Below are 24,552 nucleotides of genomic sequence, written 5' to 3'. Positions count from 1 at the left end.
GCTGGGATTACAGGCGTGAGCCACTGCTCCCAGCGAGGATGATCATATTTAGGAATTAAGAAAATACCTTTCAGTTGGGTGATAAACAGAGTATACTTGGATAGGAAGGACCAAGAGATAATGGGGAATGAATTTTCAGATTTTTGTATCTCTTTCCCTTACTAGACAGTGAGCACCTTGTGGGCAAGAATGATGTCTTTCTTTATCCCCAACTTGCATACAGTAGACTGGTTCCACAGAGCCCACACTCTGGAGATGCTAATATATGGGGAGACTTACAGGTGATGTGGCTCTTACCACTCTTGTTCCTACTTCTAGAGTAGTTACAGACGGAGCACTTGTGGCAGGAGATGGGGGGGCAGGGCTCATTGTGCCCCTGGAGATTAGTGAAAATTATAAGGGCTGCTAGGAGGTATTGGTGAATATTTAGTTATCTGGCCTGTGGTCTCTTGGGCAGCTTGGCAGGCAGGTGGCAGAATCTCAATGGGAAAGGAAATTGGGGATGAGAACACCAGGACAGGTGCCTAATTTTCATTAAATGTCCCATGGGATTTCCTCTGGAATTGGGCTTGACCTCATCCAGAGACTACGTTTGGATATTCTCAGTCCCCCATTTGAACCGTGTTTGTGAGACATTTCTGTGGAGGATATAAAAATCCAGAAACTAGAACAGTTTCCCCAAGGACTTAGGTATTGTTAGGTACAATTTGGGTACCTGTAGAAAGTGCTGGAAATCAACATTTCTGCTTAAGAACAGTAATTATTTATTGACAACCTACCATATGCCAGGCACCGTACTATTTGCTTTATCTTTAAGCATCACAATAACCCAGAGAGGTGTATGTGGATCCCATTTTGCAGATAAAGAAAAAGACTAAAAGAGGTTATGTTGCTTGTCTAAGGTCCTATGACCCTGGTCACATTAAATCAGCATCCAGACCCAGGTCTGTCTGAAAACCATGTTTGTTCCATATTTAAGGGCATCATGTCCCAAAGAGTAGGGTTGAAGGCCAGCTTTGAATGTTGTATCTTCTGTGGAACTGAAAAATTACATGGGGTAGACATTGAGTTAAATGCACAATTCTTTCCTGTCGTCTCTGATATAAGCTCTATAGTAATTTTCATGTGTACTCAGCTTTCTAAAAATTCCCATGGTGTCTTCGTGGATTCAGTGAAGAGTGATTTAAGTGTTAAGAATTGGCAAATGGAACCATTTCGCCTTTATTTCTTGATCATGGATATCTGATATGCTTAACTGCTTTTCTTCCTCTCTTGGGTTCCAGGCGCATTGGAGTGACTGTCTGGTATCACCAAGATGACACTCCACACCACCCGGGGGTCTGCACTCCTCTCTTGGGTGAGTAGTCTTCCTCTTTTTTGTTGGCTATACTTCTCCAGGAAGCTTGAGAGAGTTAGGAGAGGAGTTTTGTAGGAGCCAGGGCTATGTAAAGTCTTCTCATTTCTAGACTAAATAGTTTTCCTTTAGACAGCATGGAAATGCATTTTCATCTGCTCCGTGTGTATTTTTCTGAATAAAAGGGTAAATGTGGGCCAGGCGCGATGGCTTATGCCTGTAATCCCAGCACTTTGGGAGGCCGAGGCAGGTGGATCACCCGAGGTCAGGAGTTTGAGACCGGCCTGGCCAACCTGGTGAAACCCCCTGTCTCTACTAAAAATACAAAAATTAGCTGGGTGTGGTGGCGGGCACCTGTAATCCCAGTTACTCGGGAGGCTGAGGCTGGAGAATCACTTGAACCCGGGAGGCGGAGGTTGCAGTGAGCTGAGATCACGCCATTGCACTCCAGCCTGGGCAACAGAGCGAGACTTGGTCTGAAAAATTTAAAAAAAAAAAAAAAAAAAAGGGTAAATGCTGACCTTAATGACCAACATATGCAGGGACTTTGGTCTTCAAAGGCTTTTAATCTAGGACGAGGTTTGCATCACTCTCTTACCACCTTTCTGTCTGTTGCCATTGTCCATCAGCAAATGTTGCCTTGCCAATTACTTCATCAAAATTCTTTTGCTAGATGATTCGTATATTTTCTGCCAGAGACAATGGCAAATGAAAAAATAATAGAGTGCACTGGATATTTAAAGCTAGAGAGGCTGGATGTGGTGGCTCACACCTGTAATCCCAGCACTTTGGGAGGCTGAGGCAGGAGGATCGCTTGAGCCCAAGAGTTCAAGACCAGCCTGGGCAACATGGCAAAAACCTGTCTCTACAAAAAATTTAAAAATCAGCTGGGCATGGTGTCGTGCACCTGTAGTCTCACCTACTTGGCAGGCTAAGGTGGGAGGATCCCTTGAGCCCTGAAGGTTGAGGCTGCAGTGAGCCATGATTGCACCACTGCATTCCAGCGTGGGCAACAGAGTGAGACCATGTTTCAAAAATATACATAAAAATCATAAATAAATAAAGCTAAAGAAACAGAGGAGACCATGGAGTGTGGTGATAAATATGGGCCTCAGAGTCACATGCCCAGCATAGAATTACAGCACTGGTCTCTCTGACCCAGGGCAAGTTGGCCTCTCAGTATCTTCAGTATCTTTTTTTTTTGAGATGGAGTCTTGCTCTGTTGCCAGGCTGGAGTGCAGTGGCGTGATCTCGGCTCACTGCAACCTCTGCCTCCCGGGTTCAAGCAATTCTCCTGCTTCAGCCTCCCGAGTAGCTGGGATTACAGGCACGCGCCACCACGCCCAGCTAATTTTTTTGTATTTTTAGTAGACACAGGTTTCACCATGTTGGCCAGGATGGTCTCGATCTCCTGACCTTGTGGTCCGCCCTCCTTGGCCTCTCAAAGTGCTGGGATTACAGGTGTGAGCCACCACGCCTGGCCAGTATCATTTTTTTTAATGGGGATGATTTTAAATTAAAATACCTCATAGAGTTCTAATTTCTCTTGGCACCATGAAAAAATAAAATAAAATACCTCATGGGGTTATTACAAGGATAATAAGATACATTTAGTGTGCACAAGTACCCACATACATGCAGTCATTTAGCATATTATCTCAATAAATCATAGTTCTTGATATTTAAAATACTTCCTGGGCATGCTAGTTGACACAGGATATTTTAGTATTCACCCTGAGTACTGATTAATCAGGGCCAATTGGAGAGCCAACCATTTTTCTTTTTTTAAAAAATAGACATAGAGTCTCATTCTGTTGCCTAGACTGGAGTACAGTGATGTAATCATAGTTCATTGTAACCTCAAACTTCGGGGCTCAAGCCATCCCTCTACCTCAGCCTCCCAAGTAGCTAGGACCACAGGGGTACATGCCATGCTAATTTTTAAAAACTTTTTGTAGAGATGGGGTCTTGCTAAGTTGCCCAGGCTGGTCTCAAACTTCTGACCTCAATTTTAATGTGACCTCAAAAAAAATACAATGTTTTGTATTTTTGGTAGAGACTGGGTTTTGCCATGTTTCCCAGGCTGGTTTTGAATTCCTGAGCTCCAGTGATCCACCCGCCTTGACCTCCCAAAGTGTTAGGATTATAGGCATGAGCCACTGCACCTGGCCTAAGACTAGTTTTATTTATAGCAGCTACTTACATCCTTTTCTGAAAAGTCACAATAAATATGCATGAGACCAGGTGCAGTGGCTCACACCTGTAATCCCAGCACTTTGGGAGGCTGAGGTGGAGGATCACTTGAGTTCAGAAGTTTGCAACCACCCTGGGCAACATGGTGAAACCCTGTCTCTTCAAAACATACAAAAATTAGCTGGGTGTGGTGGTGTGCTCCTGTGGTTCCAGCTACTCAGGAGGCTGAGGTGGGAGGATCACCTGAGGCTGTGGAGGTTGAAGCTGCAGTGAGCTGTGATTGTGCCACTACACTCCAGCCTGGACAATAGAGTGAAAGCCTGTGTCAAAAAAAAAAAAAACCCAACAAAGAATATGCATGAAAATGTTAAAGTATAGTTTTATGTGCCGGGTTCAGTAGTGCACACCTGTAGTCCCAGCTACTTGGGAAGCTGAGATGGGAGAATTGCTTGAGCCCAGGAGTTTGAGGTTGCAGTTAGCCATGATTGCATCTGTAAATAGCTGCTGCACTCCAACCTATAACATAGCAAGAGCCTGTCTCTTAAAAATATATATAAATATAGTATAGAGAATTTTTTCAATTTCAACAAAAGTTGTGGAGCTAAAGCAAATTTTACGAAACTGTAGTAGCATGAAATAATGCATCTGTTATGTTAGTGAGAAGAGTGGCATAGAACATACACATGCACACACATGATAATTCCAACTACAGTTTAAAAAAAATTACCTAGGGAAGAAACGAAAGAAATATATCAAAATGCTAAAAGTACCTGTATTAAAATACTAGAATTATTGGGAGCTCTGTTTTTTGTCTTCTGAATTTTCAGTAATTTATAACATCAAAATAAATTAGTGGCTTATTTTATTAATACTTAAATTATACCTTGAAACTATTCTGTAAACAGCAGTTAATAATGAATAAACTGTTACAGGATATTTTAAGATTTGACAACCTTAAGCAACCCTGCAATCCTTAAAGGCAACTCTTGAGTTATGTGGTGAGCCTGGTCCTCACTCTCATGTTTTATGCCCTGACTAGAGATGAAGGAACTTCTCTACTTCCTCAACTTTTAAATGATTTTTCACTTGAGAGCAAAAATAATTCACAGGAAGAAAAATCTTTTTATATCCATGAAAGGAACTGTGGCTGGATTATCACTTAATTGGTATATGTGATGAATCCAGATTCCTTAGGAGACTACATCAGCTAATTGGTATGATTTTTTAGTCTTGTTAGTGAACAAGCATCCATAGTCCTTGAATGTTTTACCTAGATTGCAGGTATCGATAGGAGATGGTTTAGCCTTGGCAGTCTCTTCATTTTCTGCAGGTAAAATGGAATCTTGGCCTGAAGTTTTCAGAATCTTCCTAGAAAACTTACAATGACCTGTCCTGACCAATTAGATTGAGCTTTTTTCAAAAGACAGTATAAATATATTATAAATATATTAGCAAACTCTTTAAGTCGTCAATAAGTCATATTTTATTTCACATTAAAAAAAAACTTTTAATCTGTTTTAACTGGGATTCATCTAAAAGATTCCTCTTTTTGAGATAGGGTCTTGCTCTGTGACCCAGGCTGGAATGCAGTTGCAGCTTCATAGTTCACGGCAGCCTGGAACTCCTGCACTCAAGCAATCCTCTGCCTTCCACCTTAGCCTCCTGAGCAGCTAGGACCACAGGCATGCACCACCATGCTGGACTATTTTTTCTTTCTTTTTTTCTTTTTAATTTTTGGGGACAGGGTCTTGCTATGTTGCCTAGGCTGATCTCAAACTCCTGGCCTCAAGCGATTCTCCCTCCTCGTCCTCTCAGAGCACTGGGATTACAGGCATGAGCCACCACACCTAGCCTAAAAATTGTATTTATTTATTTATTTATTTATTTATTTATTTTTGAGACAGGGTCTCAATCCGTTGCCCAGGCTAGAGTGCAGTGGTGTGATCATAGCTCACTGTAGCCTTGACCTCCCAGGCTCAAGCGATCTTCCCATGTCAGCCTCCCGAGTAGCAGGGACTACAGGAGCATACAGGCGCAAGCCACCTCACCCAGCTAAAAATTTTTTAAAATTATTATTTTGTAGAGACAGGGTCTCCTTATGTTGCCCAGGCTGGTCTTGAACTCCTGGCCTCAAGCAGTCCTTCCACCTCAGCCTCCCCAAGTGCTAGGATTACAGGCATGGGCCACTGCACCTGGCCTAAAAGTTGTTTTTAAATGTGAAAGTATTTAACTGAAATAAATACTATCATATCTGTAGAGGAATCACTGATTTTTAAAAATCCTCTTAATTCTATAGTGCATGCAGCTAACTTAACTATTAATACAAATGTTATATCTACTTCATTATTTTAATTTTATTAACTATAATAGTGCTTTATGTTTATTACTTTTTCTTTTTTTCTTTCTTTTTTTTTTTTTTTTTTTGAGCTGTCTCACTCTGTTGCCCAGGCCACAGTGCAGGGACACTATCATAGCTCATTGTAACTTCTCCAGCTCCTGGGCTCAAATGATCCACCTACCTCAGCCTCTTATATAGCTAGGACTTACAGGCACATGTCACCATGTCCAGCTTGCTTGCTTGCTTATTTATTTATTCAGTAGAGACAAGGTATTGTTATGTTGCCCAAGGTGGTCCTAAACTCCCAGCCTCAAGCAGTCCGCCTACCTCAGCCTCCCAAAGTGCTGGGATTACAGGTGTGAGCCACTGCACCTGGCCTACTTTGTATTTTTTAATGTGTTCTTGCATCCATAATCCCATTTGAGCTCACACTGGTCCTTTGAAGTAGATAAAGTAGGGATTCCATCCATTTGGCAAGGGAGAAAACTAGTGCAGAGAGAAATTAAGTTTGTAACAAAGGTTGCTGGCAAGTTTGTGGAGGAGCTGGGCCCAAAATGTATATGTACTGGCTCCCAGCCCAAATATAGAGAACACATTTATAAGCAATAGAATCTAGTTGTCTGCACATAACCACTATGCTGAAGTTCTTTAAAATACCTTGTTTCTTAAAGCAGGCTCAGTCTCTCTCCCCTCTTAGTGTTGAATATGTGAATAATTAACTTAGCAAACCCTTTCTTCCTATAGTAATAAAAAAGTAAACTTCAGCCCAGGCTCCTTCTGAACTTTAGTGCCTATGGAATTCATGAGGTTTTCCTGTAGAGGTTGACTGTGTATACTTATTGAATAACCTGTGTACCTGATGTGTGTGACCCCTGGTGAATATTCTAGTGGTAAAAACTGATTTAAATGTATGCCTATCTGAAGCCAAAGAATGGGAACAGGCAGCTAAATTAGAATTAAGAAGTTTTTCTTTGAAATTCCCAGCTCCTCTTCTTTCATCGCCCCCCCCCGCCCCCCTTTTCTTTCTTTTCTTTCTTTTTTTTTTTTTTCCCCCTTTGGAGACAGGGTCTTGCTCTATCACCCAGGCTAGAGTACAGTGATGCAATCTCAGCTCACTGCAGCCTCGACCTCCCTGGGCTAAGGTGATCCTCCCACCTCAGCCTTCTAAGTAGCTGGGACTACAGGTATGTGCCACCACTCCTGGCTAATTTTTTGTATTTTTTGTAGGACAGGGTTTCACCATTTTTCCCAGGTTGGTCTTGAACTCCTGAGCTCAAGTGATCTTCCCGCCTCAGCCTCCCAAAGTGCTAGGATTACAGGTGTGAGCCACCGCGCCTGGCTCCCTCCACCCCCTTTTTAAAAAATCATCTTGTTCCCCTATTGTTTTTCCCTTCTCCCCTTAGCCAAAGCTTTATGTGTGGAAAGAATAAAAATGTATTAATAAGATTTTATATCTTTGTGGGAGTGTATAGCATATATGTAATATTTAAGTTTTGAATAGATATTTCAAAACTCAAGAGCCACAAAGGGCTATAATATAAAAATCCAAGAGATACAGAAACTTATAATGTAAACATTCAAGAAATACAAAGAGCTATAATACATTCAGGAGCTACAGAGAGTTATAATGTAAGAGCCTTTCTTTTCCCACCTCAGACTCCCTGCTGTCAAGTTCCTCTCTTTAGAAGCAATGGTAGTACCAATTTATTGGTGTATCCTTCCAAAATACTCCCAAGTGCTGGAACATCTTAGGAAAGTTTAAGCTTTTATTTAGTTGAAGCCAAAGGAAGGGCTCTCTGATAGTTGCATTTCAGGTGGCTGTAACTGGATGAGTGAGTGCAACAGCACTCCTTCCTGAAATTAAAAAGCTGAGAATCATCAGTTCTTGTATTCCTATAGCCTACAACTGTAAGCACTCACATTAAGCCTCTGGGAAAAGGAGCAAACCACATTGCTTCTGGCATTTGTAATGGTCTCACTAGGCTGTTCCCTTTGATTCACAGGTGAACAGTCTGCACGTGGCTGACCCTGTGGAGGCTGTGCTGCAGCTCCAGGACTGCAGCATCTTCATCAAGATCATTGACAGAATGTGAGTACGCACCATACCCCTTTCTAGCCTCTAAGGCAAAGCTGATTGCTGGGGTGGGGGCTGTACTTGTTCTCTTTACTTGGTGATGGCTATGACCAGAAATCAGGGGCAGGATTGGGACATCATAAGCCAGGGTGGGGCCTAAAGGCAAGAATACATTGACCTCATCTTCCAGTCGCTGTGCCACTCCATGGGAGAGGTTTCACACTTGTCCCATCCTGAGGCTTCTGCACTCTTGCACAGGAGAACCTCCAAGGCTCCAAGCCCTCACATTCTCCCAAGTGCTCACTCTTGGGTTCCCCATTCTCTTGTCTCACCAGAAGCCTTCTACAACCCTCCTTTCTTGACTCATCCCTACCCTATGCCACAAGCCCTCTTTGCAACCTTCTGAGGGAAGAAAGGGGAAGCGGAAGCTCTTACATCTTAAGGGAAGAAGAAACACCTAGAAATCTCATCTCTAACTTGTTAGCACAGTACAGATATGCCTCTTTCTAAGCCATTATTAAATAAATACACTTCCGGGGTTTTTACTGCCTCAATTAACTTGCTTTCTGAGGTCCATGAGCATTTAATAAGCTTGTTGTTACCATGCAGCAAGGATTGTAGTTTGGCCTTTTGGTCTGTGTCTTTAGCACATTTCCTTTGAACTTCACAGTTATCTGGGAAATGAATAGAGTGGGGCTTCCTCCCAGTATCCTGTCTTTCTGGGACCAAGCATAGGTCAGTTGTCTTTTTTTTTTTTTTTAATAAGAAAAAGCACATTAGATTGTTTGCCCCAGGCCAAGGATAGACTGAAGTGTTGAAGGTGTTTATGTGCCATACGTGGCAGTTAGGAACTGGTATCAGGGACTCACATCTCTGAAGCAAGCACTTTAGCTACCTATTCATAGGTAACAGCTCATTGATAGGGAAAGAAGGTAGAATTAAGCTTATCAAAGGCCAGAACTGTGTCTGATTCATCTTGGGGTCCTCCCTACCTAGCTTAGGATGCTACATTGATTAGGTTTTAGTTAATGTTTGTTGAGTGAAGAGATGAGTTGGTATTCTCTATCAGCAAGGTCTAGTGGGGCCAAGTAGCCTAGGACAGATGGGTCTGCTAAAGTGGTTTTTCATTTGAAGTGTGTGTTGGTCGTGGGTTATCTTATAGGATTTTTAAATACTCCATATGGCTCTAACCAGGACCTGCCTTAGTACCTCTAAAAGAAGTCACTATTCTTATTTTGGTCCAGACACTACCATTTTCTCTCCCAGTTACCCAGGCAGGACATTTCAACATCATCTTGACTTCTCTCTCTCCTTGGCGCTGATCTCTAATTGGTCATCATCCTCTCTGCTCACATCCAGCATCCGTCCCTCTGCCTCACTCTGGATACTAGGCCCTCATGGCCTAGTTCTTCTCTAATCTTCCCTTATTGCAGTTTGCATTCCTATACACGAATTCTCAAGAATCTTTCTCAAATCTTGTCCTCTTTGTGACACTTCAGTGAGTCTTCATCAAACCTCAATGAATATTCATTTCTAATAGGTAGAAACCTAAAATCTTCAGCCTGGTGTTTAAGATCTTTCATCAGGGGTCATTTCCTGTCACCAGTTTTGTTTCCTGCTTTTTTCTTTCCCCACTTGACACCACCTCATTTTTTTTTAATCTTATAGAAATCCTTAAATCCTGGATTTTGTTAATTGCATTATTATGGTACAGCTTAACTTGTTCCACTATTCCCCTTGTTGCCTATGTACTGATAATTAGATCTAAGCTTGATTCACTTTTTTTTTTTTTGGCAAGGATACTTCATAGTTGGGGTTGTGTACCACCTGTAAGTCAGCATTTTGCAACTAATATTGAAAATCATTATTTTGCAAACCCTAAGGAAGTGATAGATCCAGGCACCTGACATTAATGGCTGGTAAAACCATTAGTCTGGCAATACCTAACTCTCTGTTTAATTTTAACCTCACTAAAAGTGAAGCAGCCAGGTATAATATGCCTTGTATTGTAACACAATATGGGGCAGCATGCTTTTTTGACTTCAAAATATATCAAGGAACTTTTGCTTTTGAAGAGAGAGATTTCCTTGGCCTGGTGACAGGAGCAGTAGATGTGCCCAAGAGTAAGGATGTGTGTTGTCCTTGGGTTAGCCACTGTAGGTTTATAACCTGGTAGGAAATTTTCATAGGAAGGGTCAAAAATTCAAGATGCTCATTTTCAAGTTGTCTTCTAGGGTGTTGCCTGAACCTAGGCTGCAGTAGAAGCGGGGGTTGGAGGTAGGCGATATTGAAATCCCAGGTTAACGCTAATCTCCATCTCAGATCCAGGACAATGCAGACCAGCTTCCTTTTGGGAAATGGAGGTTCTTAGTTAATATGTTCTGGCTCTTACATTTCTGATACTGCTACTAGTGCCAACCTAAATCAGCAGCCTAGTTCTCAGCAGAAAGCAGCAGAGGATGGCAAGGTTGGAGGGTAGATAGAAGCTGTGGGAGTTGGGTGGCTCCTGTCTGCACACTGGACAAGGGGCACCCTGAGAAAAATAATTCTTTAAAAAATTAAAAAAAAATAAGCTGTGGGAGTTGAAGGTTTAATTGCTTGGCCACTTGGCCTTCTCTCTGGGAAAATTAACTGGCATCAACCCCTCTGACAAGTTTCCCTTTCAGTTCTTCTGTGCGTGAATACTCTAAAGCAAAAAAGGCTGTCCCATCTGTTTGATAGCTGTGAAACTTGAATAACAGAGTATAGTGGAGGCATTTTGCCAGAAAACTTACAGTTCTGACATTTCTGTCTTGCTGACTTTTATTTCTGCTCTTCTCAGTAAAAAGCATCCCTCAGTTGTCAGTCAGCCCGTATGTATTGAGCACCTACTTTATTCCTGGCTTTCAGCTAGTGCAGTTGGAGTGGGCAGTTGTAAATGGTGCAGTTGCATTCATGAGTGCTGCAGGAAGACATGGGACAGCCGAGGCATGACTGGCAGGAGTTGTGGATGGCTTCCTGACAGAGATGAGACTTCAACACAGTCTTAAAGGATGGGCTGGATTTCTCTAGGAGTACTGTTGTCCAAAGCATGCTCCATGCAGCTTTACTTACACCAGGCTTTGTAGGGGGTGGGGGGAAAGGGTTTTGTGATCAAATAGGTTTAGGAAATAATGCATGTTGTATCTTCTTCTATAAAAAATGTTCAGTTTAACCCAGCATTTCTTAAACATTTCACCTGAGAACCTCTTTTTATTTTAGTGAATGGAATACTCTGAGGTAAATATTGCTCTACACTGAGCCAAGGAGTCACAACATTCCAGATTGTGGGTGGGTAGGGAAAATGGCTCATTTGGGAGTCTGTAAGAGATTAGCATCTCCTCAAGACTTTGTAGGAAGTCTCTGATCTCAGACCAACTATCCAGACAGAGTGCCTCTGGGGGGGATTCACTTGGAAGAAGCCTTTGTAATCACATGGGGTATGGGGGGAGGTACACTCATAGTCTTGGCTTGGATGATGCTTGTGCTTGCAGGATGTCTCTGGCATTGGAAGGTTCTGGGCCTGTCCTGCCCTCCAGAAAGTTGGCTAAGAACTAGGAGTTTAGGTTCTGAGAAGCAAGGGGCCCACTAATCAGGATCTCCCACTGTAGCCTAGAGAATTCAGCTTTCTAACTTGAAGTGATATTTCACCTGCTGCTTCTGAAAATGGAACTGCAGTTAGCTAGGGGATCCAGCGAAGTTCCCCCACTAGGTTGAAGGCTGAGACGGCAAAAGCCTCCCAGAGCAGGATCCCAGGGACTAGTATTCTTTTTTTTTTTTTTGGAGACAGAATCTCGCTCTGTCGCCCAGGCTGGAGTGCAGTGGCATGATCTCGGCTCACTGTAATCTCTGTCACTTAGGTTGAAGCAGTTCTCCTGCCTCAGCCTCCTGGGCTGTGTGAGAGCTCCCCCTGCTGTCTCCCTCTCCTCATGGCTCTCTTCACACTGCCTGCTCTTCCAGTAAAGCAAGTACAGACAAGAACCACTAATCAAGAATACTAGTCCTGGCCGGGCACGGTGGCTTCAACCTGTAATCCCAGCACTTTGAGAGGCCGAGGTGGGTGGAGGTCAGGAGTTTGAGACCAGCCTGGCCAACATGGCGAAACCCCATCTCTACTAAAAATACAAAAATTAGCTGGGCGTGGTGGTCCATGCCTGTAATCCCAGCTACTTGGGAGGCTGAGGCAGGAGGATTGCTTGAACCCAGGAGACAGAGGTTATAGTAAGCCGAGATCGTGCCACTGCACTCCAGCCTGGGCAACAGAGCGAGATTCTGTCTCAAACAAACAAACAAACAACACACTAGTCCCTGGGATCCTCCTCTGGGAGGCTTTTGCCATCTCAGCCTTCAGCCTAGTGGCGGAACTTCACCCTGTCACTTCAGAGCCTTGTTTCCTCCTGTTTTTTCAGGTCTTGGATGTTTTTCCCTCCCCATGGTCTTCTCTCACTCTTAACCTAGGTGTGTTCTCCAGGCTTCCTGACAGTTTAGAGTTGAGCCATTCCAGATGGTGTAATATAGCTTCCCATTCATCTGTGCTGCCTCCGTCTCCTCTCGGCCCCTTTCCACAGAGCTTTTTTATGTTTGCAAATAGGATGGCAGAGTGCCATCTTTTCCAGAAGAACCCCATGCCTCAAGTCCCCACTTCCCACCCACCACACAGTTCCATCTGGATAAATGGTGTCCTGGTATCTGTTCCCCCCTCCAGGATCTGATCTGGATCTCTTCCAGATCCAGCAGAGATCAAGACTGGAAGGAATGGGGAGGCAGTATGAAATGCAGCAGCAAGGAGGCAAAGATTGCTGAGTACTCTGGTCCTAATACTTGCTCTTTTTCTAGCCATGGCACTGAAGAGGGACAGCAAATCTTGAAGCAGCCGGTGTCAGAGAGACTGGACTTTGTGTGCAGTTTTCTGCAGAGTAAGCACCTTTCTTATCCAGCTATGAAGAAGCTGCTTCCTCAGCTCGTGGGATTGGAGAGTCCAGAGGAACTAGTTCATGGGTGTCTGGAGGAGAAAAATTTCAAGGCTCCCCACTCTTTAACACAAAGATGAAAACAACTGGTTCAGATCCCCTGGGTCTTGTGATGCCTTCATCAGTTGGTGTAAAAAGAGTGTCCCTTCAGTCCCAGAGCCCTTCTCGGAGATCTAGTTGGAGCCAGAAGGTTACTTTTTGGGACCTGTCACCTTGAACTCTTTGAGCACCTTAAGTTTCTGTTTCCCCCAACTTCAAGGAGACAGAAGAGAGAGAATGACTCTCTTTCCCTTGCAAGAAAAACTGTTTTTCCCAGATAACTTTGAATTAATTGCTTAGGCGATAGGTGTAGGGGCAGAGGCAGATTAAGGTTGATCTTGACCCCCCTCACTGCTTGTGTGACCTTTCTGGACGTAGGTTCCCTACGTGTAATATGGAGATGATAACTGCTCTTCAAGTGGATGGGTGGATTAAATAAGAACACATGCAAAGCTTCTAGTACAGTGCTTTTCAGTTCCCCTCCCCTTGTCCAGCCTTAGACCACAGAGTCCTCATCTTTGACATGGGGAGCTAGCTGCCATCTCCACCCCTAGAGAATTATAGGAAAGGTGAGGCTATATTTAGATAAAGCAAGGTGTTAGTAATTGAGCCCAGACCCTTGGGCAGCGTAAGAGTCAGGTATCCCTAGTTGTCCTCTTCTGACTCAGCTGTAGGTTTCCTCTGTGACCTCAGTTGGAACAGGATTCTAAAGTGACCTGGCATCTTTGGGCTCTTCCTCTGTGGTGCTGAGAGTTGGTGAGTGGGTGGGAGAGTGCAACATCATGACCCAGAGTTGCTGCGAATTCCGAGGCTGCTTTCTTCTTCCATTATCCCTGTAGCCCTTGGATTGACCCAGGATAGAACTGGCTTCAGATGGAAAATTGTAAGGCAAGGGAAAGAGGCCATAGGATTAAGGAGCCCTACATCTCATAGCCCCACCAGAGATAGCCATTCTGCTCCCCAGATTTAAGTGTTCTGGGAACTCAGGTATGGTTCCCAGGAAGTTCACCGTTTTCTACGTTGTTGTCATTGCAGAAAATCGAAAACATCCCTCTTCTCCAGAATGCCTGGTGTCTGCACAGAAGGTGCTAGAGGGATCAGAGCTGGAACTGGCGAAGGTACCTATGGAATACCAGACTGGGGAGGCGGGGCAGGGTTGGGGTGATGGTACCTGAGGGACCCTGCAGGGCCTTCTCTTAACCCAAGGGGAGATGATGGGTGCTTTATTTCTGGGGCTCTAGTACGTTGGAGGTAGAACCAGGCAGCCACCTGTCTTGAGGCAGAGGCTAATTTAGCCCAAGGATTCTAGGAGCCCATGATCTTATGACAGAGGTTATGAAACAAACAGTGGTTTACTAGACCATTACTGTGGGCCTCGGTGGAGACCTGGCAGAAATCAGGTCTCACTCAGCTATCACCATATTTTTTTATTATAGCTCAGTCTTAAGTCATTCCCTCTGCTCTTTCTGGGTGCTGGCCTATAGAGGGTACCTAAAGCTTCACACCCAGGGTTCCATGAGTCCAGGAATTGAGCCATGCAGGAATCTTGGCGCTCAGCTTTTTGTACAGTGTACACTGTGTCCTTAATTTAAAATAAAAAAAAAAAAAAGTGTTTGCTGGAGCTGTTAAGGATGGTGGCCTGGGGTTGCTGAATTCCAGGACTTTTAGAAGAGTCACCGGAATAGCTCAGAGTCCCCAGAACAGCCCAGAGTGGGGGCACTGAGAAGAGAGACAGCCCCACTCAGTGACTGCCTCCTGTTTGGCTCCTAGATGACCATGCTGCTCTTATACCACTCTACCATGAGCTCCAAAAGTCCCAGGGACTGGGAACAGTTTGAATATAAAATTCAGGTAAGCCCTTGTGCCTCCATGCCACCTAGCAGGCCTAGCCCATGCTTCACCTCATCTGACTAGTTTTTTTTTGAACAGCAGATACTGGTCTTTTTAAAATACAGTTATAGCAATTATTGCCATTCATCATAGAAAGTCTGGGAAACGTTGAAAAGCATGCAGAAGGAAATAACAGTTGCCGATAAACTCATTCCCAGAGTTTGCTAACTTTTTAAAGGATGTACTTTCAAGTCTTTTTTTATGTGCATATGTTTAACTGTAATGTGTTTTAGGATAATACATAGAAATTATTCTCTGTTCCTATATGTGTTTCTGTGTGTGTGTGTGTGTGTGTGTCTGTGTTTGGTTTTTTTTCCCCACAGAACTTTCACTTCATTTATCTCATCCTTTCCTCTGGTAGGGTCATCTGGAAGAGGCCAACATAGTTATATATAAAAGCTTCCTGGCCGGGCGTGGTGGCTCACGCCTATAGTCCCAGCACTTTGGGAGGCCGAGACAGGAGGATTGCTTGAGGCCAGGAGTTCAAGATCAGCCTGGGTAACATAGCGAGACCCTGTCTCAACAAAAAATATTTTTTTAAAAAAATGAGCTGGGTGTGGCAGTGTGTGTCTGTAGTTCTAGCTACTTGGGGAGCTGAGGAGGAGGAGTTGACTCTAGGAGTTGGAGGTTATAGTGAGCTATGATTGTGCCACTGTACTCCAGCCTGGGTGACAGAGCAAGATCTTGTTTCTTAACAACAATAACAATAAAAGCAACTTTCTGATTGTATTACTTTCCTTAACAGTCACTTCACTTGTGGTCAGGAGTGAAGTCAGTCAGGAACTCTGACTTCAGTACATCTTGAGGGGAGGTGGGAGGGAAGGGGGCAAGTGGGGTGAACATATCTGTGGTTGAATGTTGTTGGCTGGGTCATAGGACCTTAGCTCTGAGAGGGAGAATGGGATCCAGCAGGCTCCTAGGGCATGAGGGAGCCGGGGACTGGCACTGCCAGGGTGGAGCTCCTGGCAGCCATACCTTCAGAGGCCTAACACCTAAGTGATGCTCTTTTTCTCCCTGTGGCCCAGGCTGAGTTGGCTGTCATTCTTAAATTTGTGCTGGACCATGAGGACGGGCTAAACCTTAATGAGGACCTAGAGAACTTCCTACAGAAAGGTGAGTAGGTACACACTCCTGAGAATCCCCTCATCTCTGAAATGGGGAATACTAGGATCCTGAGTTGTCAAGAAGTACGGTGGGGGTTTGTTTCTGTCCCCAACACAAGGCAGAGTTGATGCTCAGGAAAAGTGTGTGTAATGGAGTAGGTCGATTTCTGGGCCATGTTGTATCATCTCAGTTCCTATGGAGCTCCTCCTTGCTGCCTGGCAGCAGTTATGTAGGATATTTACAAGTGATCATACCTACTTTTGTTTTTTATTTTTTAAACAATCATTACTCTAGGCTTAGAAGCTGAGAATACAGTCTTTTTATTTATATTTATATATATATTTTTTTGAGACAGAGTCTCTGTCGCCCAGGCTGGAGTGTAGTGGTGCGATCTCAGCTCACTGCAATCTCCACTTCCCGTGTTCAGGCAATTCTCCTGCTCAGCCTTCCGAGTAGCTGGGATTACAGGTGCACGCCACCACACCTGCCTAATTTTTGTATTCTCTGTAGAGACGGGGTTTCACCATGTTGATTAGGCTGGTCTCGAACTCCTGACATCAGGTGATCCACCCGCCTCGGCCTCCCAAAGTGTTAGGAATACAGGCATGAGCCACTGCGCCCGGCCCACAGTCTTTTAAAAAATGTTTTTCCTGTCATGTAGTGCATGTTCTAGGTGGAAAGGCAGATACATAAACCAGGAAATAATGATAAGTAATCTAAGTACGGAATATATCAACGGTCTCGGCTGGTACTACAGTAGAAAGAGTGATCATTCTGCTGGTCTTCTGATGAAGAGGTCAGCTGGTGGATGATAGGAATGTAAGAAGGAGGTCTAGGCGAGTTCTAGCCGTTGAGTTTGATGTTCCTTGTATTCAGGTTCCTCATGAGACCTTCAGGTGGAGATGTTGGAAATGTGAGTCCAGAATTCAAGAGCAGGCTCTGGACCAGAAGATAGGTTTGCAAGTCAGCATTGGATGGCCACTGAAGCCGTGGGCACTATGGGCAGAGCCAGGAGGCCCCATCAGATCTCTGGGAGCTTAGAGGGTGGGTAGAGGAGGGAGGAGCAGATGAGGAGACTTAAGAATGGGTGATTAGAGGTAGGAGAGTCCTACAAAAGTGGTCACGGAAACCACAGAAAGAGAAGGGTTTTGAGGAGGAGGGCATTTTGGAGGTGCAAGGCTTCAGGGGGGATGAATTCCAAATGGTGGCCAGTGGCTCTGATAGGAAAGGTTGTTGGGGGCTGCGAGGAGATCCTGCTCAGGGCTCCCCAAGCCGTCTCTGCAGTATGGACTTGAAGAAAAAGCTTGAGCACTTGGTGCAGTTTCTGAGCCAAAGGACACCCTCACTCCACTGTGCTCTGAGTAATGATGCTCAGATGGAAGCCCTGCACTTGATTTTGGTTAGAGACACGGAACTCTGGATAACCCAGACACCAGGTTTCAGGTTCTGCCCAGTGCCGTCCTTGGTAGTTTACATATAAGTATCCATGGATTCACTCCCACTAAGGCGAATTCTCAAATTGCATAAAGGTGCAAATCTTTTCACCTTCTTACTAACCTTTGTTGATTTATTTTGTCTATTTCTTACCCCCAGCTCCTGTGCCTTCTACCTGTTCTAGCACATTCCCTGAAGAGCTCTCCCCACCTAGCCACCAGGCCAAGAGGGAGATTCGCTTCCTAGAGCTACAGAAGGTTGCCTCCTCTTCCAGTGGGAACAAGTATGTTCTGGGCCTCTCCTCCTGGGATAGGGCCTCAGCATCCATCCATTCCTCACATTCCTCACATTCCTAAGATGTTGCCCAGCCTCTGGGAGTGCTTAGAGTATCCTGTAGATCTGGGATCTCCTCACCTCACCCAGTATTAATTGGGGGAATTGGTTGGGATTTGTCATGTGCAGAAGGCCTCCCTCAAAAGCTGTTTCCTGTTTATGGAATACCCTTCTTCCTCGGAGACTACAATGAAGTCCCTTCTCTTAGCACATCTCTGCAGAGCCAAGGAGAATATATCACTTTTTTTTTTCTGACAAAGAAATTAAGGCAGTGAGAAGAAAAGTTTTCCCAAGATCATGTAATGAGGCTTGAGGTAGCACTGCAAACAACCCAGGTGCACAGGCCTCCCAGCTGCTAGTGTGCACTTCCATAGACCCCGCTCCCTTCCTGCTGCCTGGTGCTGATTGCTTCAGATCTTAGGCTCTTACCAATGCATATGGGCCTTCTCCCTCCTCAGCTTTCTCTCAGGTTCTCCAGCTTCTCCCATGGGTGATATCCTGCAGACCCCACAGTTCCAGATGAGACGGCTGAAGAAGCAGCTTGCTGATGAGAGAAGTAATAGGGATGAGCTGGAGCTGGAGCTGGCTGAGAACCGCAAGCTCCTCACCGAGAAGGGTAGGTGGCTGGCACACTGGCAGATATGTGAATAGACTTGCCAGAAGGATGTCCCCTGGCCTCCCATATTGTCCCCTCTGCTGGCCCCTGGAGCTTAGAGCTCAGCCCTGGGCCTGTGGTCAGGCTGACCTCCTGGAAGCTAGGTTCTGTCTTTGTCCCCATCTTCTCTTTCCCTTAGATTGGATACCATATTCCTCCTCCTCCCTATGCCACCTCCTCCCTTCCCCTCCTGCACATAGTTCTGTGCTGATTCTCCTCTCCTCCTCCCTCCACTCTGGGCAGATGCACAGATAGCCATGATGCAGCAGCGCATTGACCGCCTAGCCCTGCTGAATGAGAAGCAGGCGGCCAGCCCACTGGAGCCCAAGGAGCTTGAGGAGCTGCGTGACAAGAATGAGAGGTACAGCTTTCTCTGCATTCCTTCCCAGGCCCCAGTCCCTCCCTGCACCCAGCCAGGAGCCCATACTCTCTTCTCACTGCTTCCCTCCCTCACAGCCTTACCATGCGGCTGCATGAAACCCTGAAGCAGTGCCAGGACCTGAAGACAGAGAAGAGCCAGATGGATCGCAAGATCAACCAGCTTTCGGAGGAGAATGGAGACCTTTCCTTTAAGGTTGGTGTTAAGGTGGCGTGTGCATGGAGGCCCCTCAGGGCTGAGGTGGTCTGGAAGGCTCCCCAAGAGAGGGTTGAGAAGAATGTCCCAGCACCTGTCTTATGCTTCAGTCTCTCCAGAGACCTGCATATTTTGCCCCTTTCCTTGTCCCATAATTGGCTGCTTCCCGGGTACTGGGTTGTGACCCTAAATTTTGATTTGTAGTTCTGAATTAGAGGTGTGATGGCTGTGATTGGTTTGTAGAGGGTTGGCAGGATAATTGGAGGCATCCAGCCCCTGGGGTTCTGGGAGCAGACAGCAGTGGTGGGGTCAGCGTTGACTCTGGGTGATGGGGATTCTCACTTGCCCGTCTCAGCTGCGGGAGTTTGCCAGTCATCTGCAGCAGCTACAGGATGCCCTCAATGAGCTGACGGAGGAGCACAGCAAGGCCACTCAGGAGTGGCTAGAGAAGCAGGCCCAGCTGGAGAAGGAGCTCAGCGCAGCCCTGCAGGACAAGGTAACCCTCTGCTGGGGTCACAGCCACAGTCTTGACCACATGTGCAAAGCTGAGTCCAGTTTACCACTGTGCTCTTCTGGGCCGTTGGGTATTAAGTTGCTTTCTCTTCAAGGTTCAATAGTGTGCTGTAATTGAAAGATTGTGGGCTTCAGTCTAGTACACCTTTTTTTTTTTTAACTTATTTTTTTTTTCCCCAGTCAATGCCCTCACTTTATAGTACACCTTTCAATCCTGTCTCTGCTGTTTACAAGATGTGGATCTTGGACAAGTTAATCAGTCTGTTTTTCTAAGCATCCTTTCCCTAAAATGGGAGTAGTAACGAGTAGCTGCCTCATCACCTATTATGAGAAAATGTACGTAAAGCACTTCACACATCGTGTAGTGTAAAGTAAGCTCTCAGTGAACCAGTTGTTATTGTTACTATTGGTAAGAACCCAATTTGGCCACTTACTAATAACCATGTAGCCCTTGATCAAGGCACTTAGCATCTGCTTCAGGTTCTTTCTCTGTAAGAGGAATAGTAATAGCTGCCTCCCACATTAGCTGGGTGTGGTGATTGATGCATGCCTGTAGTCCCAGCTACTCAGGAGGCTCAGACAGAAGAAGCTCTTGAACCTGGGAGGTGGAGGTTGCAGTAAGCCAAGATCTTGCCACTGCACTCCAGCCTAGGCGATAGAGCGAGACTCTGTCTCAAAAAAAAAAAAAAATTCAGGGATGAACCCAGCATAGCCTATTGTAGGTGCTTAGTGAACAGTGGTGAAGAAGTGGGTTTGGGACTCGGGGGTGCTGCAGCTGCTGCCAGTGGTATTGCTGCCCAGAGGATGGTGGGCAGCTGGTGGTGATTTGGATAATCTAGGACTCAAGACTTATCTGAGGAAGGGTATACGATAAGGAAATTTGAAGTAAACTCAGCAGCCTTAGGGAAGTAGTAAGCAGGTTACATTATGACTTTATTCCGCCTTAGAACTAGGTCTAGAGAGTCAGGTCCCTCATGCTCCCAGTTCCATGGTTTCTGCTTTTTTCTAGGCCAGGGCAAAAGGAGATCTTGGTAACAAGATGATGGGCCCCATGTTTGTTGATGTTTACGAGGGCTTGTGTGGTAATCTGGTGCCTGTTCCCCCTCTCTGTTCACATGGGTCTCATTTACTCCCAGAAATGCCTTGAAGAGAAGAACGAAATCCTTCAAGGAAAACTTTCACAGCTGGAAGAACACTTGTCCCAGCTGCGGGAGAACCCACCCCAGGAGAAGGGTGAGGTGCTGGGTGATGTCTTGCAGGTAGGAATGCACAGGAAGACCTGTGTGCTGGGGGTTGGTGTGGACTCACATTCAGTACATTTGGGTTCCTGGTGTTCCTCCATTTCCAGAGGACGCTTGGTGACTGAGGAGTCATGCTGATCCCAATTTGTCTCTTTATACCACCAGCTGGAAACCTTGAAGCAAGAGGCAGCCACTCTTGCTGCAAACAACACACAGCTCCAAGCCAGGGTAGAGACGCTGGAGACTGAGCGAGGCCAGCAGGAAGCCAGGCTGCTTGCTGAGCGGGACCACTTTGAAGAAGAAAAGCAGCAGCTGTCTAGCCTGATCACCGACCTGCAGAGCTCCATCTCCAACCTCAGCCAGGCCAAGGAAGAGCTGGAGCAGGCCTCCCAGGCTCATGGGGTCCGGTTGACTGCCCAGGTGGCCTCTCTGACCTGTGAGCTCACCACACTCAATGCCACCATCCAGCAACAGGATCAAGAACTGGCTGGCCTGAAGCAGCAGGCCAAAGAGAAGCAGGCCCAGCTAGCACAGACCCTCCAACAGCAAGAACAGGCCTCCCAGGGCCTCCGCCACCAGGTGGAGCAGCTAAGCAGTAGCCTGAAGCAGAAGGAGCAGCAGTTGAAGGAGGTAGTGGAGAAGCAGGAGGCAACTAGGCGGGACCATGCCCAGCAACTGGCCACTGCTGCAGAGGAGCGAGAGGCCTCCTTAAGGGAGCGGGATGCGGCTCTCAAGCAGCTGGAGGCACTGGAGAAGGAGAAGGCTGCCAAGCTGGAGACTCTGCAGCAGCAACTTCAGGCGGCTAATGAAGCCCGGGACAGTGCCCAGACCTCAGTGACACAGGCCCAGCGGGAGAAGGCAGAGCTGAGCCAGAAGGTGGAGGAACTCCGGGCCTGTGTTGAGACAGCCCGCCAGGAACAGCATGAGGCCCAGGCCCAGGTTGCAGAGCTAGAGTTCCAGCTGCGGTCTGAGCAGCAAAAAGCAACTGAGAAAGAAAGGGTGGCCCAGGAGAAGGACCAGCTCCAGGAGCAGCTCCGGGCCCTCAAAGAGTCCTTGAAGGTCACCAAGGGCAGCCTTGAAGAGGAGAAGCGCAGGGCTGCAGATGCCCTGGAAGAGCAGCAGCGTTGTATCTCTGAGCTGAAGGCAGAGACCCGAAGCCTGGTGGAGCAGCATAAGCGGGAACAAAAGGAGCTGGAAGAAGAGAGGGCTGGGCGCAAGGGGCTGGAGGCTCGATTACAGCAGCTTGGGGAGGCCCATCAGGCTGAGACTGAAGTCCTGCGGCAGGAGCTGGCAGAGGCCATAGCTGCCCAGCGCACAGCTGAGAGTGAGTGTGAGCAGCTCGTCAAAGAAGTAGCTGCCTGGCGTGAGCGGTATGAGGATAGCCAGCAAGAGGAGGCACAGTACGGCGCCATGTTCCAGGAACAGCTGATGACTTTGAAGGAGGAATGTGAGAAGGCCCGCCAGGAGCTGCAGGAGGCAAAGGAGAAGGTGGCAGGCATAGAATCCCACAGCGAACTCCAGATAAGCCGGCAGCAGAATGAACTAGCTGAGCTCCATGCCAACCTGGCCAGAGCACTCCAGCAGGTCCAAGAGAAGGAAGTCAGGGCCCAGAAGCTTGCAGACGACCTCTCCACTCTGCAGGAAAAGATGGCTGCCACCAGCAAAGAGGTGGCCCGCTTGGAGACCTTGGTGCGCAAGGCAGGTGAGCAGCAGGAAACAGCCTCCCGGGAGTTAGTCAAGGAGCCTGCGAGGGCAGGAGACGGACAGCCCGAGTGGCTGGAAGAGCAACAGGGACGCCAGTTCTGCAGCACACAGGCAGCGCTGCAGGCTATGGAGCGGGAGGCAGAGCAGATGGGCAATGAGCTGGAGCGGCTGCGGGCTGCGCTGATGGAGAGCCAGGGGCAGCAGCAGGAGGAGCGTGGGCAGCAGGAAAGGGAGGTGGCGCGGCTGACCCAGGAGCGGGGCCGTGCCCAGGCTGACCTTGCCCTGGAGAAGGCGGCCAGAGCAGAGCTTGAGATGCGGCTGCAGAACGCCCTCAACGAGCAGCGTGTGGAGTTTGCTACCCTGCAAGAGGCACTGGCTCATGCCCTGACGGAAAAGGAAGGCAAGGACCAGGAGTTGGCCAAGCTTCGTGGTCTGGAGGCAGCCCAGATAAAAGAGCTGGAGGAACTTCGGCAAACCATGAAGCAGCTGAAGGAACAGCTGGCTAAGAAAGAAAAGGAGCACGCATCTGGCTCAGGAGCCCAATCCGAGGCTGCTGGCAGGACAGAGCCAACAGGCCCCAAGCTGGAGGCACTGCGGGCAGAGGTGAGCAAGCTGGAGCAGCAGTGCCAGCAGCAGCAGAAACAGGCTGACAGCCTGGAACGCAGCCTCGAGGCTGAGCGGGCCTCCCGGGCTGAGCGGGACAGTTCTCTGGAGACTCTGCGGGGCCAGTTAGAGGAGAAGGCCCAGGAGCTAGGGCACAGTCAGAGTGTCTTAGCCTCGGCCCAACAGGAGTTGGCTGCCCTCCGCACCAAGGTACAAGACCACAGCAAGGCTGAAGATGAGTGGAAGGCCCAGGTGGCCCGGGGCCGGCAAGAGGCTGAGAGGAAAAATAGTCTCATCAGCAGCTTGGAGGAGGAGGTGTCCATCCTGAATCGCCAGGTCCTGGAGAAGGAGGGGGAGAGCAAGGAGTTGAAGCAGCTGGTGATGGCTGAGTCAGAGAAGAGCCAGAAGCTGGAGGAGAGGCTGCGCCTGCTGCAGGCAGAGACAGCCAGCAACAGTGCCAGAGCTGCAGAACGCAGCTGTGCCCTTCGGGAGGAGGTGCAGAGCCTCCGGGAGGAGGCTGAGAAACAGCGGGTGGCTTCAGAGAACCTGCGGCAGGAGCTGACCTCACAGGCTGAACGTGCGGAGGAGCTGGGCCAAGAATTGAAGGCGTGGCAGGAGAAGTTCTTCCAGAAAGAGCAGGCCCTCTCCACCCTGCAGCTCGAGCACACCAGCACACAGGCCCTGGTGAGTGAGCTGCTGCCAGCTAAGCACCTCTGCCAGCAGCTGCAGGCCGAGCAGGCCGCTGCCGAGAAACGCCACCGTGAGGAGCTGGAGCAGAGCAAGCAGGCCGCTGGGGGACTGCGGGCAGAGCTGCTGCGGGCCCAGCGGGAGCTTGGGGAGCTGATTCCTCTGCGGCAGAAGGTGGCAGAGCAGGAGCGAACAGCTCAGCAGCTGCGGGCAGAGAAGGCCAGCTATGCAGAGCAGCTGAGCATGCTGAAGAAGGCGCATGGCCTGCTGGCAGAGGAGAACCGGGGGCTGGGTGAGCGGGCCAACCTTGGTCGGCAGTTTCTGGAAGTGGAGTTGGACCAGGCCCGGGAGAAGTATGTCCAAGAGTTGGCAGCCGTACGTGCTGATGCTGAGACCCGTCTGGCTGAGGTGCAGCGAGAAGCACAGAGCACTGCCCGGGAGCTGGAGGTGATGACTGCCAAGTATGAGGGTGCCAAGGTCAAGGTCCTGGAGGAGAGGCAGCGGTTCCAGGAAGAGAGGCAGAAACTCACTGCCCAGGTAAGGTACTCAGCCCAGCCACCCTCCCAAAGCTCAGGAGCTGAGAGCGCAGGGACATTGATCCTCTGTGTTCCAGGGCCTCTGGCTCCTACACTGGAGTGTCTTGCCTTTCCTCATTCACTGGGTGGCAGAATAGGAGAGGTGGCTGGTGGAGTTCAAGTCTGTTGCCCCTGTCATCCTAAAGAAAATGTCAGTGGCCTCCCCTCCCCTGAAGGCTCTGTCACTAGAGAGTCAAGTTGTCATTACCACCAGCCTGTTCAGAGGCACACCTGCACTGGATGCCTCAGGAGC

At 47.6% G+C, this 24,552-nt stretch overlaps 1 protein-coding gene and 1 long non-coding RNA gene across 27 annotated transcripts in view; one reads left to right on the top strand and one right to left on the bottom strand.

The window, feature by feature from the left end:
* The window catches only part of NUMA1 (nuclear mitotic apparatus protein 1), a 77,680-nt gene that overhangs the window by 43,402 nt on the left and 9,726 nt on the right, over window positions 1-24,552 (top strand). For 22 of the 26 annotated variants that reach the window (XM_054525974.1, XM_002822189.3, XM_054525975.1 and 19 more), the window contains 13 exons: window positions 1,284-1,357; window positions 7,889-7,974; window positions 12,814-12,893; window positions 14,022-14,104; window positions 14,757-14,837; window positions 15,902-15,989; window positions 17,574-17,697; window positions 18,206-18,363; window positions 18,646-18,763; window positions 18,859-18,976; window positions 19,332-19,472; window positions 20,626-20,748; window positions 20,896-24,261. In XM_054525974.1, coding sequence (XP_054381949.1) covers window positions 1,316-1,357; window positions 7,889-7,974; window positions 12,814-12,893; window positions 14,022-14,104; window positions 14,757-14,837; window positions 15,902-15,989; window positions 17,574-17,697; window positions 18,206-18,363; window positions 18,646-18,763; window positions 18,859-18,976; window positions 19,332-19,472; window positions 20,626-20,748; window positions 20,896-24,261 — 4,608 coding nt within the window. In that variant the 5' untranslated portion in view covers window positions 1,284-1,315. The remainder of the gene's footprint in view (window positions 1-1,283; window positions 1,358-7,888; window positions 7,975-12,813; window positions 12,894-14,021; window positions 14,105-14,756; window positions 14,838-15,901; window positions 15,990-17,573; window positions 17,698-18,205; window positions 18,364-18,645; window positions 18,764-18,858; window positions 18,977-19,331; window positions 19,473-20,625; window positions 20,749-20,895; window positions 24,262-24,552) is intronic. The other 4 variants (XM_063728181.1, XM_054525978.1, XM_063728180.1 and 1 more) reach the window with 1 other exon arrangement.
* Window positions 16,337-18,258, bottom strand: LOC134762100 (uncharacterized). The gene is made up of 2 exons (XR_010141735.1): window positions 18,177-18,258; window positions 16,337-16,919 (listed from the first exon to the last, which is right to left on the bottom strand). It is a non-coding gene; the product is annotated as an uncharacterized LOC134762100 (long non-coding RNA).

This window comes from Pongo abelii, chromosome 9 (assembly GCF_028885655.2).
Source record: "Pongo abelii isolate AG06213 chromosome 9, NHGRI_mPonAbe1-v2.0_pri, whole genome shotgun sequence".
Lineage (NCBI taxonomy): Eukaryota > Metazoa > Chordata > Mammalia > Primates > Hominidae > Pongo > Pongo abelii.
This window is presented reverse-complemented; position numbering and strand designations above follow the sequence as displayed.